This window comes from Podarcis muralis, chromosome 1, assembly GCF_964188315.1.
Source record: "Podarcis muralis chromosome 1, rPodMur119.hap1.1, whole genome shotgun sequence".
NCBI classification, from domain to species: Eukaryota; Metazoa; Chordata; class Lepidosauria; order Squamata; family Lacertidae; genus Podarcis; species Podarcis muralis.
Window position 1 is genome coordinate 95,357,635 of NC_135655.1, and position 17,930 is coordinate 95,375,564.

The 17,930-nt window shown below is 40.0% G+C and overlaps 1 protein-coding gene across 9 annotated transcripts in view; it reads right to left on the minus strand.

Annotated features, from left to right (window-relative positions):
* NCKAP5 (NCK associated protein 5) overlaps positions 1–17,930 on the minus strand; it is a 604,332-nt gene that overhangs the window by 128,192 nt on the left and 458,210 nt on the right. For all 9 annotated transcript variants that reach the window (XM_028744493.2, XM_077935496.1, XM_077935485.1 and 6 more), the window contains one exon: positions 9,758–9,877. In XM_028744493.2, the coding sequence (XP_028600326.2) occupies positions 9,758–9,877 (120 nt within the window). The remainder of the gene's footprint in view (positions 1–9,757; positions 9,878–17,930) is intronic.

The following is a 17,930-nucleotide window of genomic DNA, read 5'->3' on the forward strand; positions in this document are numbered from 1 at the left end:
GGTTAAATTCCCAATCCTACGCCGCTCTACTCAGAAGTAAAACCACTGGGCTTGATAGGGCTCTAGGATTACCTTCCAATGAGTATACAGATGATTCATTCACTATTATTATTTTACTACAAGAGACCAATGAAGCAACTGTTTTGGATATGAAGTGTAAGCAATTCTTTCCTGACATAAGAGTGTCACAACACACGGAGGGAGGGGGAGAGTGATAGAGAAAGAGAAAGAGAAAGAGAAAGAGAAAGAGAGAGAGAGAGAGAGAGAGAGAGAGAGAGAGAGAGAGAGAGAGAAAGAAAGAAAGAAAGAAAGAAAGAGAAAGAGAGAGAGAATTGGGAGGGGGGTAGGGAGAAGAAAAACATACCCCATCTATTTATTTCTATCAAAAAATCAATGCTCTCAAAAGTTCTGAAAGGACACAGAGGGAAAAACACTTTGAAAAGCCAAAAAACTGAGGAGGATAGTGAGGAAGTTTGATGGGATGCAATAAGGGAGCAGCTTCAAGAGGCATGTGGAGCTACATGTGATGAGGCGGGTGCGCTACACATGGCTAACACCCTATACATCCATGTGCCAAGCCACTCATATAATTTGCTGATACTTGCATACAATTGTTTAAAATATTCCTATTGAATTTATACCACACAATGTCCCCATCCTATTTGACTAAAATTTCAAATGCAGCGCTGTGTTCAAATGACCCACTTCTTGCAAGTGTGAGGCTGGTTCCCAGAAGACTGCACTGTTTGAAGGGTCCTACTACAGAATGGACTTTCAGAAAGCTAGAGTTTTGCAGACTGACAAAGGCATAGTCTCAAGGTGACACATTCCCATGGGAATTTCATGTCACATAGAAAACTACTATAGAGTGTGGGGGGACGGGGGACGGGACTGGCTCATAAAAGTCTCATTTCCCAAGCATTCACCTGTAATACATTTTCAGCTGCTATAAGAATTTATTCGCAGCATTGATTCTGACTGCTGGGCAAGCACAATCTCCCTTCCACCTTTCTTGGGACGATAATCTTATTTATTCAAAATTATCTAAAAGGGGAAACGGGACAGCATATATAGGCAGCTGTTGGCATTCTCCAAGCTACTGCAAGCTAATTTCCTTAAAACTAGGACCTTTCCAGTTTTGCCTCTGCTGCAATCATGGAAATTGCTGTTGACTTTATCCATGATGTGTTCTCCACATTAGGTGTGTCTGGGGAAGCCTAGGACTGCTTGCATTAATTAAAAATATATAGTATGGCAAACCAACCATTATTTATTTATTATATCTATGCTATGCCTCAAAACGTACATTCTCTGGGCATAGTACAAATAAAAAACGAATAAAAACTAACAATAAGCCATGCTACAACCAAAGCACAAAAAGTTTGAAAGCCAATCAGCACAAGAACCCAAACAGAAAACCACAATGAAATACTGCAGACAGCACAGAACTAAGGCTACATTCAGGCATGGGGTTTAAATGCATCAGTTTTAGGGGTTATAATGCCAGCACTTTATAAAATTCCTTTTAAACTGCAGTACCTGTTGCATTATGGAACAGTAGGGTTTTTTTTCTATTGATACATTGCCATGTCAGGCTAAATTTTAAAGCCCAATTTTGGTCACATGAGCAGTGGTGGTGTGATCATGAAAACTACGAGAAAATTACAACAGAAAACTTTTGTGATTTTCTGAGTTTTAAATGGATTTTTCTGGAAGCAATTAACATGGAAATGAGTGCTAAATGTCCACTAGATTCCTAGAAGTGGCTTTTATGTCATGTGAAAATGAGAGAATTAATAGTTAAGGAAACATTGGGAGGACAGAATATAATGCTGCCTAAATGAAGCAAAAACACCCATCAAATGCATACTTTCAAACCACCATCTATACCACAAGGACGTTTGACCATATCTTAAAAAGTCCTGGGAGAACAATGAAGTCTTAACATGGCACCAATGTGCCCACAACATGGGCAATAGGCAAGTTTCCTGGGGGACACCATAGCTGACAGGAGGGTATCTGTAATATAGGCATGTACTTACCCACTTTTGAATATTTTATCTCCACTACAAAGACATATTTGGGAGGGGGCGAGATGTCAACATGTTCGTGCTGATAGAAGCCAACATAATTCTTTATCTTTCAACCTCTTGTAATGTTTAATGATATTTGAATCAGAGGTCAGACTCTAGGGTGACCTACTCCATCTTATTCTGTCAGGTACTGAACAATTAATTGCCTAGAAGTGTTGCCATATATAATAATGTCATGGAGGCAATTTACCCCTTCCTGCTACACTGTTAACTGCTTCCATCTAAACACAGCTCCTTTAAACATATTTCTCAAATTTGCTTCCAAAGATAATGCCAGAATATATAGGTTAACCTTTGTGGATTCCTAAAAATGGTAACCTGGCAGCAGAAGACCATGCAAAATGCAGATTAAAATGAAATGAAGTGAGACATCCAAGGGAAGCATTCACTGAACAAGTCAATTAATGAATTGAACCTATCAAGCCAGATACATACCATTAATAACTGGAATGGTGTTTGATCTTCATCAGTTTTATTCAGAATGCAATAAAAACATATGAAACTGGCAAGCATGAAAATAGTTACTTAGGCTCAATCAGGATTCAGCAGATTTTATTTTTTTGAATTATTGACCAGTGTTGGGGACCACAGGATCAAATAGGGCCAAAATTTGTCACTGGATGGGGATGATGCAATGTGATAATGTAGTGTCGCTTTTACATGGGGAATTGAACAGGCAAAAGTTTGGGAAAGCTGAATGACAGGTTCCACTGACATCCCTCAGCCACTCAGCTCAAGAATATCAGTCAGCACATCATAAAGTGCTTTTGAAACACACCTCAGTTTCAAAACGGTATGTCATGAACCACAGGGGGAACAGTCATTCAGAGAAAACAGTTGTAAAACTTCATTAGGCTTTCAGGACTAGTTCCATAGCTTTTTGGATACAGGCCAACATGCTCGGAGAATGGTCTAAAATACAGGCCAATTTCAACGCTCCAGAGGAAAGAACAGCAATCTATAAGCCATAAGGCTACATAATAGCTTTTCACATTCACATATTGCAAAATGTTTTTCAAATGTCAGTATATGTGGGAAAAAGATAGAATATCACATTAACATGAAGCATTTCAGAACAACAGTTCTGAAATATTTTCATCATAGGACTCATTAAGAGGTTTTAAATTTTAGTTCTGAGTTGGTTCTACCTGTCATCCTATTCTAGAAAAGAAAGAAGTCCATAACTCATTGTAATCATGTTGACTGGGTTCACACATCACATTAGCTGCTTTGAGTTACTGCTTTGTGTACAATATAAATTTCAATCAAGTATGTATGTATGTATGTATGTAAACCAAAGGTGGGAAACCTAAGGCCCGGGGGCAAATTACATCCCTTCAACCAGGTTTGTGTGACTGCTGGGACTTGTCCAGGCTGTGCCTCCATAGGCCACACTCCTCACATGCCCTGCTCCATGCTCTCTCTGAGTACTTTTGCCAGGCTGGAATATGATCATGTCTCTTTCTTGCCTGGCTGGAGAGTGGTATGTGTGTGCGCATGTGCATGCATGTAGATGAACATGTGTGTGTGAAAACCTCTGTCTTTTGTGTGGCTGGAATGTAGGCCATTGTACCAAGATAAGAGTTACATACATTGCCCTACCCAACTTTTGCCTCTCACCTCATGCACTCCTTCCCAACTCCCAGAAGGTCACCCATGAGCAAATGCTGCCCTCAGGCTGAAAAAGATCCCCCACTCCTGCATCAAGCTGTAGTTGAAATAAAACAATGCAGCAACCAATACCTACTATGATGTCCACAGATGGTCTCAGTAAACAATCCCTTTAAAAATCCACAATGCACAACAGACTTTTGGCTCTTTCTGATCTGTTCTTGTTGGCACTTGCCCGACCTCTCCTACGCTGAAATAGTCCACATTTCATTGAATTCCAGCATTGGACACCCATCCTCCCTTCCTACTGCTGGGAAATAAACAATGGTCTGACTTGTCAAGTAGTCTAAATTAGGGCTCGTGTTGTATTTTCTCCTAAACAAAATATGGATGATAAAACAAGAACAAATTTGGGGGAAATTCCTTTGCCAAATCAAGATCTCAAAAGCACCAGAAAACTAATGTTAAATGTAGATCTATGCACATTCATATGCACATGGGACCCTTCTGAATGCAAAAGTTTCCATTAAATTCAAAGAGTGAGACAATAATTAGCAAATAATAGAAATACATTATCATTTATCAGCAACCTCTCTGCTCAAATGTCACATGCAATATTAGGGGGAGCATCTAAAAATGGTGACATAAAAGTACACTAAAACAAAAAAACCAGCCAATTAAAACAGCAGCAATAAAAATGAACAAAGATATCAAAAGTAGGAAAAACCTAATCTGAGTGAGGCATCTCCTTGTGGTCACTGCAGTTTCTATACTCAGATCAGATTACCAGATTGAGTCCAATGTATTTTGCTGTGGAAGAATGTAGTGTTTCAGAGACTGAAACTCTAGTTATTTTCAGAAAGCTTGGCTCTTCTGGGTCAGAGTTTGGTTTACTTAATCTTCTCATGATGGGAATTAGATTTCCCTTGTGGTGACATCCACTGCCAGAAATGGATGCATCAAATTTCGAGTGCCAAGGAATTAATGTACCAATCTGCATAATCAAATCCCTGAGATAAACAGCAGCATTTCTTTTTCAATATTACCAGGCTCTAGGTTATTGCAACTACTTTGTATATATGTAAATATACATATATATATACTTGTCCAAAATTCACAACACTGTAATTTTTAATAATAGTTTTATTGTAAAGCCCTTTGAACATAGTTATAGAAAATTTCCACTACATGAAATTGACTAAATCTGGAGTAATCATTTTTTCTTTTGATCTGTGAGGAATGTGTATGGGGGGAGCTGAACGTAAAAAAGTGTATCTATATAAAACATGGAATGAGTTATGTACTGAAATTTTTCATGTCACACTTTTCAAAAATAACAATTTAAATTATGTTTTAACTTCTTTGTTGTAGTATAACTAAATGATTTTGAGTTTTGCTCTGAAGATGAAATGTGACAAAAATTAGTTATAAGAATAACTAATTTTCAAAAGTTTACTTCTGTGTCCATACACAGAAAACATAGAGGAAGAAGAATGGAAGATGGAAGAATAGTACAGAGTGGTACATGCACTGGTTATCTTCTGCTTGGACTACTGCAGTGCACTCCATGTGGGGCTACCTTTGAAGGTGACTCGGAAACTACAATTAATCCAGAATGCGGTGGCTAGACTGGTGACTGGGAGCAGCCACCGTGACCACCGTAACACCAGTCCTGAAAGATCTATATTGGCTCCCAGTACATTTCTGAGCACAATTCAAAGTGTTGGTGCTGACCTTTAAAGCCCTAAATGGCCTTGGCCCTGTATACCTGAAGGAGAATCTCCACCCCACTGTTCAGCTTGGACACTGAGATCCAACAGCAAGGGGCTCCTGGCAGTTCCCTCATTGTGAAAAGTGAAGTTACAGGGAACCAGGCAGAGGGCCTTCTCGGTAGTAGTGCCCACCATGTGGAATGCCCTCCCATCAGATGTGAAGGAGATAAGTAATTATATAACATTTTGGAAACATCTGAAGGCAGCCCTGTATAGGGAAGCTTTTTAGGGTTTAATGTTTTTCTATGTTTTTATATATGCTGGAAGCTGCCCAGAATGGCTGGGGCAACCCAGTCAGATGGGCAGGGTACAAATAAGAAGAAGAAGAAGAAGAAGAAGAAGAAGAAGAAGAAGAAGAAGAAGAAGAAGAAGAAGAAGAAGAAGAAGAAGAAGAAGTAGTAGTAGTAATATTGTTATGGGTTTGTGGGTACCCTGGCTCCTCCAGATTCCTGGGTGCTGGGGTTTAATCAGTGCTTTGAAAATGAAGATGAGCCGGCAGACATCCTCCTCTCTGTCTGACACACACACACACACACACACACACACACACACATACAGCAAAGGAAATGATTAAACAGTTGACTTCCAAATGGGTGCCAATGCCTAAGTGAAAACCATTTGTTTCTCTTCTACTGGAGAAGGATGGCAGAGAGCGGTAGCAGTTAAAGTTTTCAAGGAACAAGTATTATAGGGCATTTTCATACCCTCACCTATTTTTAAAGTAGGCTCCAGGGGCAATTAAACAGCACTGCAACTGAAATATGTGTAAGTCAGGGGCCACATCATTGTGACAGATACTAAAGACCAAATTGCTTTCACTAGAAGGAGTATACATGATTGGAGTGACTATCAGATAGGAAAGCTATATTGAACAATAAACCAACTTCTTTATCTGAACAATAGACCACTTTATTTTTTGCTCTCCCTCAACCTCAAATTGTCAAAACCAATTCAATTACATGCATATTGTACATCTATTGAGCCATGAAGGCTACAGAGAAGACACACTCAAGATCTCATCATACTTGCTCTAGTATCTATGACCTGCTATAATACTTACTGTACCTAATATGCCTCCCATATAACAAGCCTTAGTTTGAAAATTCCCATTTTTTTTTTTGCTTTTAGATTTCATTCTCATGACACTATATGGAAATTTCCAATGCACTTTTAAGTTTGCTGAGTTCTGTTTGTTTGATAAGTACACTTAAATCTAAACAGCCACATTGTATACATATTGTATCTGTAAAAATATTCTGTTACTCACATACCATTATATATTTTTTTAGTCAAAGGGTTGTTTTGATATCCAGATCCTTTTTAATTGTGGTTGTATTATATAGTCTCATCATAAAAAACTCTGCTCTATATAACTGCATCTCTCTAATTTACCTTTTATACTGAATATGCTCCATGTATGGTCCTGTAATTGTTTACATGACTATGTGTTAGTGTGGACATATCTTTATGACAAATCAATAGGAAATGTAAGAAAAAAATGATGTAAGGTCTGCAAACCAAGTAAATACTAAACTGTGTAAGAATATGCTTATAGAAGGTAGAACAGGAAAAGTTAAAATCTGGAAGGCAGGTAAACACAACTTTGGTTTCTTGTGATACAATAAATTAAGTTCTTTGGCATACTTGCATGGAACATCATTTCATATTTAATTTTTTATGGGATTTCATTTTCAGTACTAATTGGTTACTGAATAATGTAGTTTTTAGATATTTTATTGATAGAATTATTGATAGAAGGGGAAAGGTCAAGTGCAACAACTTCAGCTTATGGACAGAGGCCATTGCTCAGTGGCAGAGCACCTGCTTTGCATGCAGAAGGTCCCAGGTTTAATTCATGGAACCTCCATTTAAAAGGGAGCTGATGATGTTAAAGTCTTTCTGCCTTAGACCTGGATAGACAATACATGTTAGGTAGGTAGATGCTGGATAAAAATCCTGACCTGGTAAAACACAGCTTTAAAATATTATTTAAAATTCTGCTGTGCACTTCCTTCTTGATCTCCTGTCTGAATTTGATTGTTTTACTACTTAGTAGATTCAACATTACATTAGTTTTACTTTATTTACTTTTGTTTTCATTTAGCATTACCCAGATTCTGAAATATTTTATCCATTTTAATCATTCTGTCTCATATATATTTAGATCAGGAGGCTGTGAGCAGAAACCTATTAATTTATATTTCTGCAGAACACTCTATACATTTAATGTGGTGGGTTTTTTTTAAAAAAAACAAATATAATGTCTGCTAGCTGATGGTATTGCTACATATTTAGAAGCACAGTTTCCAGGACAATATGTAGATTAAAACAATAAATATGATGAACTTGTATAAAGCCACAGAAAAGCAACCACAAAAACAACAAAATCCAGCAAAGTCATAAAAACAAAACTAAAAAAATAAGGAAAACCAGCTGAAATGTCTGACACTGATAAATCATGAAAGCTGGCACCAGGCGGGCTTATTTGAGGAAGGGGTTCCTGAGGTGGGGTGCCAGTCCTCTAGTTAGCCACCACCCACCACAGTTACTTTCAAAAATACTGTCACTTCAGGTTAAATACCAGGCTACTAAAATATTAGAATGATGCCAGATGAAGGACAAGGAGTGGCATGGAGAGCAAGGTAGGCAAGGCAAGTCTCACAGCTATGACAAAACACCAAAGTGATATGCTTTGGTGCTAAATTAAACAAGATCTACTGAAGGTGGAAAGGTGGTTCTACTACCATTGGATCTTTCCGATCTCGTCATTATTATGTATCATCACACAGTGATATTGTATATATCTTCTACTCTGTAGAATCGTGGGTTTTAATTGATTTATCTGTACCTTTACAAGTATGAAGACAACAGTGAGCATTGCTCATCAATATTCACAGGTGGTACTAATTCTAAGGTACTGATTTCCATATTTTTCAGGATATATTTGCATCCGCATCATAAGCATACTGGACTAAGTACTTTACCTGCAGGCAGATGCATAGCAGTGTGTTCCCTTTCTAGGCATATGTGCAAAAGTATTGAATATAACATGTCACCCTACACAGAAAATGTGAGATCTGAGCACTCTGCTCATATTGCCATCCAGGGCTCCCCATTCTATTAGGCAAGTAGGAGGAAGGGGCATGTTCAGCTGGCATATGGGATAAACATAAACCATGTTCAGGATTTGCCTGAACATATGACAGCTTAAACTATGGTTGGGGTAGGTATGTACACACAAGATCAGCCTGCAATATTCCCGGGCTGCTGTTCATATCTTCATGTGATTTTTGCAAAGGTCTGAAGATGGTTTTTAAGCATGTTCAATTGAATGTGCTCTCCATAAACAGAGGTCTGAGGATGAGGTGAGTGCTGCTGCCCTATCCATAGTTTGATCATTCCCATGTTCAAATGTCACCCAAAATAATTGTCTGATGGTATTTCCAAGTGAGTTTCCATGCTTGCACACCATAGAAGGAACTCTGCTGTGTCCTACAGGGATCCCTCTATGCAAAAATACACAATAGACTGGTCTAGACAATAGACTTTTAATCTTGTTTGATTAAAAAAATATGATTGCTTTCTCTTTTTTAACCCTTTATTCATTTCATGTACTGAGTATGTTGATTTCAACAGGCCTTACTTTCACCCCTCCAACAACAGCCTTTGTCATAACAGTAGTATACTGTAGCAACTAAAACAATGCTTTAGATCAGGCTGCAATTGTCAGTGCTGTGGCTGATTTTTCATTATTTGAGAAGAATTGTGCAGAAAAAACAGACGTAAAAGAGGCCAAATCCATTAGCCCATCAAACATTTCCCCCCTTAAAAAGTATAAATTGACATGTGCAGATTTATCCAAAAGATAGAGAGAATTCTGTACATATATATAAATTAATTGGTTAGACTAGAAATGTCTTCTTCGTCCAATAAGATCCAATAAGTTACATGACTGAAATTATCCTATTACAACATGGCCTATACTTCTTGTTGCTCTGTTTACTTATTATTCCAAAGTGACTTAGATTTCGTAGTGTTTTTTTAGAAAGCATACTGAGCTCTCTCTCTTCTCTATCTTCAATGTACCTCCAGAATTTGTACATTTTCAATTTCAACAGTATCAGATGGCAGAGAGCCAATGTCCCTCTAATACACTGTGCCTATCAACTGTCATACTTTGCTTGTTGAAATTGCCATAAGCTGTCTAATGTTATGTAATTTCAGTAAGTATAACATGCCACATATTTAAACTGCAAATGTGTTTTCATGAATTAAGTCTACCTGAAGCAGCAAGCCAGATGTTGGTTTCATTCTTTGATGGAATAGCACACTAAGCGTTCGGTTCTGTTGTTCCAGGTCAAAAACTCTTGTCTTTAACTTTAAACACTCCTCCCTCAGGTCCTAGAACAGGGAAGGAAATCTGAATTAGCAAAAAACAACAACCCACATAATTCAAATATTAACTGAAAAGTCAATGAATATTATAATGCATGTGACAGAACACCACCCTTCTGTTAATGCCTGTGACAGAACACTACCCTATTCTGTTAATAGGAGGAATCCTATTTGCTAAAGGCTCCTTGATCTTGTGGAGGCCTCTGCTGACAGAAGGAGGCAAAGTGCTTTTCACTTATCTCCTGCCCTCCCTCCACAACAACTTCCACACAGCACAGTAGCATCCCTCAACCACCTGGAGCAGATTTTCAGGTGTAGAAGAAGCAACAAAGAAGAGGTGAAATTGGCAACACCATATCCCTCCTTCCATCACTAGAAGTGTTGGCCAAATTAAAAGCCCTCCTGCCTGTAAAGGTAAAGGGACCCCTGACCGTGAGGTCCGGTCGCGGATGACTCTGGGGTTGCGGCGCTCATCTCGCTTTATTGGCCGAGGGAGCTGGCGTACAGCTTCCGGGTCATGTGGCCAGCATGACTAAGCCGCTTCTGGCAAACCAGAGCAGTGCACAGAAACGCCGTTTACCTTCCCACCGGAGCGGAACCTATTTATCTACTTGCACTGCATGCTTTGGAACTGCTAGGTTGGCGGGAGCAGGGACCAAGCAACAGGAGCTCACCCTGTTGCGGGGATTCGAACCGCCGACCTTCTGATCGGCAAGCCCTAGGCTCTGTGGTTTAACCCGCAGTGTCACCCGCGTCCCTTCCTCCTGCCTTTAGGATGAAACAAATGGATTCCTCCCCAGCTTTTAAAATTAAGCAAATTTTTAAAAGTGAAATTTCAGCACTAGCATGTCAAAAGGTAGTATTTCTAAATACCTAGTATATTTGTTTAGACCGGCAGTTTTCAAGTATTTATTAGCTTAAGAAAAGTTTTAATTAGTTTCATTTTGTCTGGATACATAATAATAAATAGAAAACATGAAAAGTAATGCACTTTCAGAAAGCTGCATTTTCATTTCTCCAACCAAGAGGGATAACCAACAGCACTCTAGAAACAATGCTATGTGGTACTGTGTGTCAGAGAAAGATGAACCAAGCAAGGCCATATTTCATCGCAATCATAAGCAAACAGTGGGAAAGGCAAACATAACCTATGCCAGGTGAAAACTGATAAAAACTATATGCAACCACAGGAATAGCTATGTTTGACATGAGTATATTACATTCATCTTCTCAATCGCTTCATTGTAAATCAAGTAGCACTGACAGCATATACATCCCCTCTATGGATATGTTCCTTCCCAACAGCAGTTGGATGCATTGGTTGTGATGATACTCCAATGAGACTTACCAGACACAAAATTATATCTCAAGTATCGTCTGGGTACACAGACACTGAGGTATTAAATCACCACACAAATATGTATGTGCTATATGAGCAAGATACTGAATCTGCTTTCCTATCCACTTCTTCCTTTTCACAGTAGGCATGCATGTGTTGATGCAGGCCCATTCATCTGTTCTGTTGTATTAAAGAATGGTGAGCTTCTGAATTCTTGAAGGCCACTCCATTCTCCAGATAGTTGTCTAGGAGTTGTAACAATTCATCCCTCCCATGGGCAGTCAGGTTCTTTACTAAATCTAACATCCCACATGCCTATCCTTAAGGGGATTTCATTTTGTTGGGAAGTGAGGGAGGAAAGGGTTAATGCTCCCTTCCCAAAGTCTGTGCTCCCGGCAAAACACACCCTGCACTTCAAGGGGGAAGGGGGGAGGACTAATGGGAAGCTGTGGAAGCAGTTTTGTGCCACTTCCCACAGACCACACTTCCAATAATACCCTGGAAGCAATGCAATGGGACACAGTTTGGCATCACTCCAAAGACATTCCAGGAAATGCAGCCAGTACATAGCTGTAGAGACCTAGGCCTCATCCACACTTCCTCTTGTCTTGCTGCTTTCCCCTCAAGGAAAGCTGCTCTTTAGCACTCAGTTGGAGCAAATGACAATTCAGGTTTTCTCTGAATTGATGTTTGCTCTGATTGAGCACTAAAGATCAGATTTTCCCTGGGAAGGGAGTGGGAAAGGGGAAAACCACTTGGATGAGTCCCTAGAAACTAGGGTTCCAACAGGATTTTCTGGGCCCAGTACACTGTATATATGTTCAGCCCAGCGCTCCATCATGCCTACAATCTAATGTTAAGAACTGCTGCTTACATACACATTGCAACTAAAACAAGAGCATATGGGCAAAGTAAGAAAGTGGGTGGGTTGTGGTCTCAATGGCACTGTGCTTTAGTGTATGCTCAGTCATTCCATGGGCAAATTAAAAACAAAAGTAATTTAAGTTTAAGGAGATCTTCAGCTTGGGTTCCTTGGCAACCCACCTACAATCCCCCTCTACAATCTAAGTAGAGACGTTTCTTCTGCCCATATTATGGGCAGGAGCCATCATTTTGCCCTCATCCATCCAATTGTCAATTTCCATTTCAGGCCTACAATGGAAACTGTTGAGATGGCTCAGTAGCATGGAATTTCCATTTCCGTTATATGCTGCATTAATAATAAAATAAAATAAAAACATCAATTTGCTTCTCCTAAACATGAGAACAGCTGCACTAACTACCTACATTCCTGTATTTTATTTTTGAAGGGCGCAAAGCACAATGAAAAGTCTTGCAGCTTCCCACATATTTACTTGTTAACAGAATTAACAATAAATTGAGTTATATGAAACTATTGAAGTAGCAGGCCAGAATGTTCACAAAAATAGTCTTTTTTTGTCTGTTCTTGGTCTGCTGTGCCTAAGCCAGCACGATGAACAGAGGAGAAGAGGTAACACAACGAGACACTTTTGTTAAATGAAAGCTGTAAAAAATGTGGGTTAGCTTTAATTCAAAGGTAAGGCTGGATGAATTAAGAAGTCATTTTGCCTGAGCACATTACGAGTGGAGTGCTTATTTAAAGTACCCCTAAGGCGAACCAAGTTATACATTCTCTGCCTTCCAAAGTGACAAGGAGGCAATGCTATCTTTTATTTGAAGTGTAGCAAAATTCTAAATCCTCTAATTCTGCAAACAGAAATCCCTGTTGATAACCGCATCATCTCAGACCTTTTATGGGGAGCCATTTATATATATATATAAATAATTTAACCAAGCAAAAGCACTAAGGACAGTCCTTATGAGGTTCTAAGAGATAACAAATTCACTGTAAGACTAGCTGCTGCAATTGAGACTGAACCCCACAGTCCAAAGAAGAAGAAGCGCTTCACGAGAACTAGCAATTCAAACTAACCACAGGCCAAGTAACACCTCCTCCGCACCATTCCTTTCAAAAGCTAAACTCTCCTCTCCCGCATTTATTATTAAAAAAAGAATAAAACGCACGTTGTTAGATTGCCCAACTATTGGAAAAAGGTGCTTTAGCACTACAGTTGTTCATAGGAGGATTTATTTTTTTAAGGCAAAAGTAGATGTAAAATGATTCCCCTCACATTATGAGACAGATGCTTCCTAGGCTCAAGAATAGAAGTGGGGGACCTGTAACCTCCAGAGGATGCTGGACTACAACTCCTATCATTTCTGACTACTGATCATGTGGGTTGGGGCTTATGGAAGACAGAGTTCAACAACATATGGAGGTCAACGGGTTTCCCATAACTTTTCTAGAACATCCAATCTCCTCATAGGAACAGTTTCTCTTTTAAGGCCACATAGTTTCTAGCTGCAGATGTTACTACTAAGGTGTTGAGTACTGGAAGTTCTTAAAAGAAGTGAGTATGATCTGGGGCAGGTTATCACCTGGCTGGACTTACTAGGAAGAGTTCAAAACGTCTGAACTCAATATGAATATATATTTCATCTCCCTCCATGCCAATCCTCTGCTATGAAGAGCTTTCAATATTCATCTCTACTGTTTCCCACAATCCAGAAGGAGCAGGAACCTGTATAGCATAGCACTTCTTCTTAGTCAGTACTGTATTCCTATTACATGTTTCCTCCTCCTCCTCCACCACAGTCAATATATTGTTTTTCTTGGGTGTTAAAACAACTCCACATTTACCTATTAGGCCATAAAACAGCCCCCTAACATATGGAGACAAACTACTATCCTAGTGTAAAAAGGAACATAGGTCAATAATATAGTGAAGGTTACTATTATCATCATTGGAATTAGATTTTATTATACCATAATAGTATGCTTGCAATTTATACATGGCTGGGCTCCTTACTACAACAGTCGTGAATATAATCAGCATCCACATGGGTTATGTGGTTCAGATAGAATCAGTTTAGATTATGTGGTTAGGCCTACCTGGCAAAATACATGGAGCCAGCAAGGGTATGCTGGTCTTCACTGGTCCTCCACATGGGGCTGGTAAAGGTAGGGCTGGTGAACCATGTGGGCAGGTAAGAGCTGGAGTGTTTTAGTTCTGATTCGCAAAATGGGGCCAAATTTGGCTTGAAGGTAGCATCTGAACCAACTCACGATCACTTCTAATGTCACAAGGTTTTGATTTTACTAGGTGAAATGGTGCTAGCATGGGTACTTCCACACAATCCATCTTACTTCCACTGAGTTGCTAATTGTAGATGTTGCTGCTGAGGCATGACGCCTACTTGGAAACAGCAACTACATTACCAGGCTTCAGGCCTTAAACTGAATCTTAAACTACCATGACAGTGGACCAATCTGATCTCCTGAATATGGACATGCAACTTTCAGGTTCAAGTAGCATGCCTCTAAGAACCAGTTGCCTGCAAGGAAAAATGGGAGTTGTTTTTTGCCTTCCTGTCTTACTTGTGGTCTACCCAGAGGTGTCTATGAGAAACACAATGCTGAATTAGATGGCCTTTTGGTTTGGTCCAGCACTGTTCTAATGTTTCTGTTTCAGTGTGAGAGGAAACTAAAGAGTGAAAGTTGTTAAGACAGGTAAGTCCAGCTTTAATTTCCCTTCAAAATTATCTGCAATGTGAAATAACATGGCAAGAGGATTCCAGCCAAAGAAGCTCCTGGCTAGAGGCTGAATGAAATAAGTTAGAAGCCAGTCTTAAAACTTAAGGCATGAAATATTTTCTGGAAATGTTTATGATTGTTTGCTGGTCTGTTATTCCCCTATCGGTTTTTAGATGCCTCTTAAGTAAAACCGTAACTTGTGGAAATGATGGAAACAAAACAACAACAAAATGCAGTGCTCTGAGGCAGAACTCCCAATTTAATATATTTTCCTTCATATTTTCACTCAAAAACTAGGCTCACGAGGAGTTCCATATGTCTTATAAGGAACGATCTCCTCCAAAAGTACCCACTTCAAACTATAAATTTGATCTCAAGGATTCAGTGACATTGATAAATCACTCAAGGTTTTGCTCTCTCAGTTGGTGTCACCATGATCTCTCGGCGGAACAGAAGCTTCTCATATACTTCTGGGTATGCAGTACTTCATCCCTTACATTATTATAGTATGTATTTAATTTAAACAAAAAATTAGTCCTTGAGGGGTATTTCCAAATTCACAGTGTAATATACATAGTTGGTGTTACTGCACAGTATTACTCTTCTGGAGTCTTTGAGAGCTCTTCAGATTCCCCCTGTATCTCATGATGCCCCTGAGGTGTGTTATCTCTTGGTGACATTACTTGTTCCATCTTGCTGCAGTGTGGTAGAAGACTTATCTGTTTACCAGTTATTACTTAGATTTGTATAGGAGCCATTTGTGATTGACCCGAAGAGCCTAATTTCCTTTTTACTGTACAGTATTGTCTTCCTGTCCTTTCTTATAAATAGTCTCAGTCCAAATGGCATTAGGAGGGCTGTAACAGTTAACATTCATTAACATTTAGAGTGCTGCCTTGTGTTTCCCCTTCAGGATATTAAATTAAGCAGCATTACTCAGCAGTAGGCTAGCGTCTGTTAAATTTCATCAATACTAAGCAAATCACATTATTAAATACATTTTAATCTATATCCTTAGTTCGTTCATAAGGAGTCCTTAGTACCTGTGTCTTCCAATATTGACAAAAGGGGTTGTCATGGGAAAAAAATGTCCTAAAGGAGTTATAAATAACTCACGAGACTCTCCCCACTTCAACTCCATTTTGTATTTGTTTTGTTTTTAAAAAAGAAAGCATGTTGTTTTCTAAATAAGGTATAAATATATTGAGATCAATATACCAGCGAATATGCCACAACATATGGGCTTTTATATTGCAGAATGCTAATCTGGTTTGTGTATGCACTTGTATTCATGGCCTGTTAAATTGCATAACAAGAGAAAATGAATGCATTTCTGATTTGTTTCTAGGGTTGGCTAGTCTGTTTTAATTCTCAATTGAGAATTTAGAAAAACAACACTGAAATGACAATTCCAGCAACAGATCCCCCCCACCAGCTATATTATACAGTACAACAGTCAGCAACAATCCTGATTGCCAGGATTTCCTGTCCTAGTTGGTTGGAACTTCTCCTGGGATTAAGGGGCCATTGGGACTGCTCAGCATGCATTTAGATTTATAGTCACAATACATGGATATCAGTGTGTAGTGGGGCAGAGCTTGTCTCCTGATACCAACATCACTGCTGTTTACAGGGTGGGGTTCAGGCCATAGCACTGCATTCACAGGACTACTGCCACCAATTCAGCATTCCCACCAGTGGAGCAAAACACCAATCTTGTTGCTCCCATGCCCCATCCTCACCCAGCTGTAACACTCTGCCCCACCCACATATGCTGGTACTGATGGATATGGAAAGTAGCTGCAACTTATAATAATGTGTATTTCTCTGCACTTGAAGATATTTAAACCTTACACTGTGTTGATGCCTGCATAAAATAACTCACAATACCACTATATCTCTCCCCTCCCCCACCCTGTCCCTGCAATACACACTCACATCCAAAGGCATCTCCTCATTCCTTCTAAGATGCCTCTCATGTGTTACATTTTATGGAGATGAAAACAAAGCGGGACGAGGCGTGTTAGTTCACAATCACGTCCCAGCACCACAATGGACACATGGTCACAGACTGTAGCTCTGGAAAGAATACATACTTTGCACACAGAAGGCCCCAGGTTCAAACTCACACATCTCCCATTAAAAAAACACCAAATGGAAAACCTGGCAAAGGATGGTGGGAAAGATCTCTTTCTCTGACCAGGTACAGGGAAGCCTTTTATGTTTCATATGAGATTAAAGGTTGTGTGTAATAGCCTTCATCTGAAGAACTGTAAGAAAAACTGCAGGCTGTATGTCTGCACGAACACAGGGAAGGTTCTCCTGGACTAGGCCAATGGTCCATGTATCCCAGCACCCTGCGATAGCAGCCAGCAAGATGCCTTTGGGAGTGTTTGAGAGGAAAAATAGTCTCCACAGCTGTGATACTCAGAAACAGGTATCCAAAGGCATACAGTCTCCAACAATGGGGATAGACCATAGCTATGGTGACAAGCAACCATTAATTGGATGCAGGTGGCGCTGTGGTCTAAGCCACAGAGTCAAGGGCTTGGCGATCCGAAGGTCAGCGGTTTGAATCCCCGCAACGGGATGAGCTCCCGTTGCTCGGTCCCTGCTCCTGCCAACCTAGCAGTTTGAAAGCACGTCAAAGTGCAAGTAGATAAATAGGTACCAATCCGGCAGGAAGGTAAACGGCGTTTCCGTGCACTGCTCTGGTTCGCCAGAAGTGGCTTAGTCATGCTGGCCACATGACCCGGAAGCTGTACGCCGGCTCCCTTGGCCAGTAAAGCGAGATGAGCGCCGCAACCCCAGAGTCATCCACGACTGGACCTAACAGTCAGGGGTCCCTTTGTTGTTGTTTAGTCGTTTAGTCGTGTCCGACTCTTCGTGACCCTATGGACCAGAGCACGCCAGGCACCTCTGTCCTCCACTACTTCCCACAGTTTGGTCAAACTCATGCTGGTAACCTCGAAAACACTATCCAACCATCTCGTCCTCTGTCGCCCCCTTCTCCTTGTGCCCTCCATCTTTCCCAGCATCAGTGTCTTCTCCAGGGAGTCTTCTCTTCTCATGAGGTGGCCAAAGTACTGGAGCCTCAGCTTCAC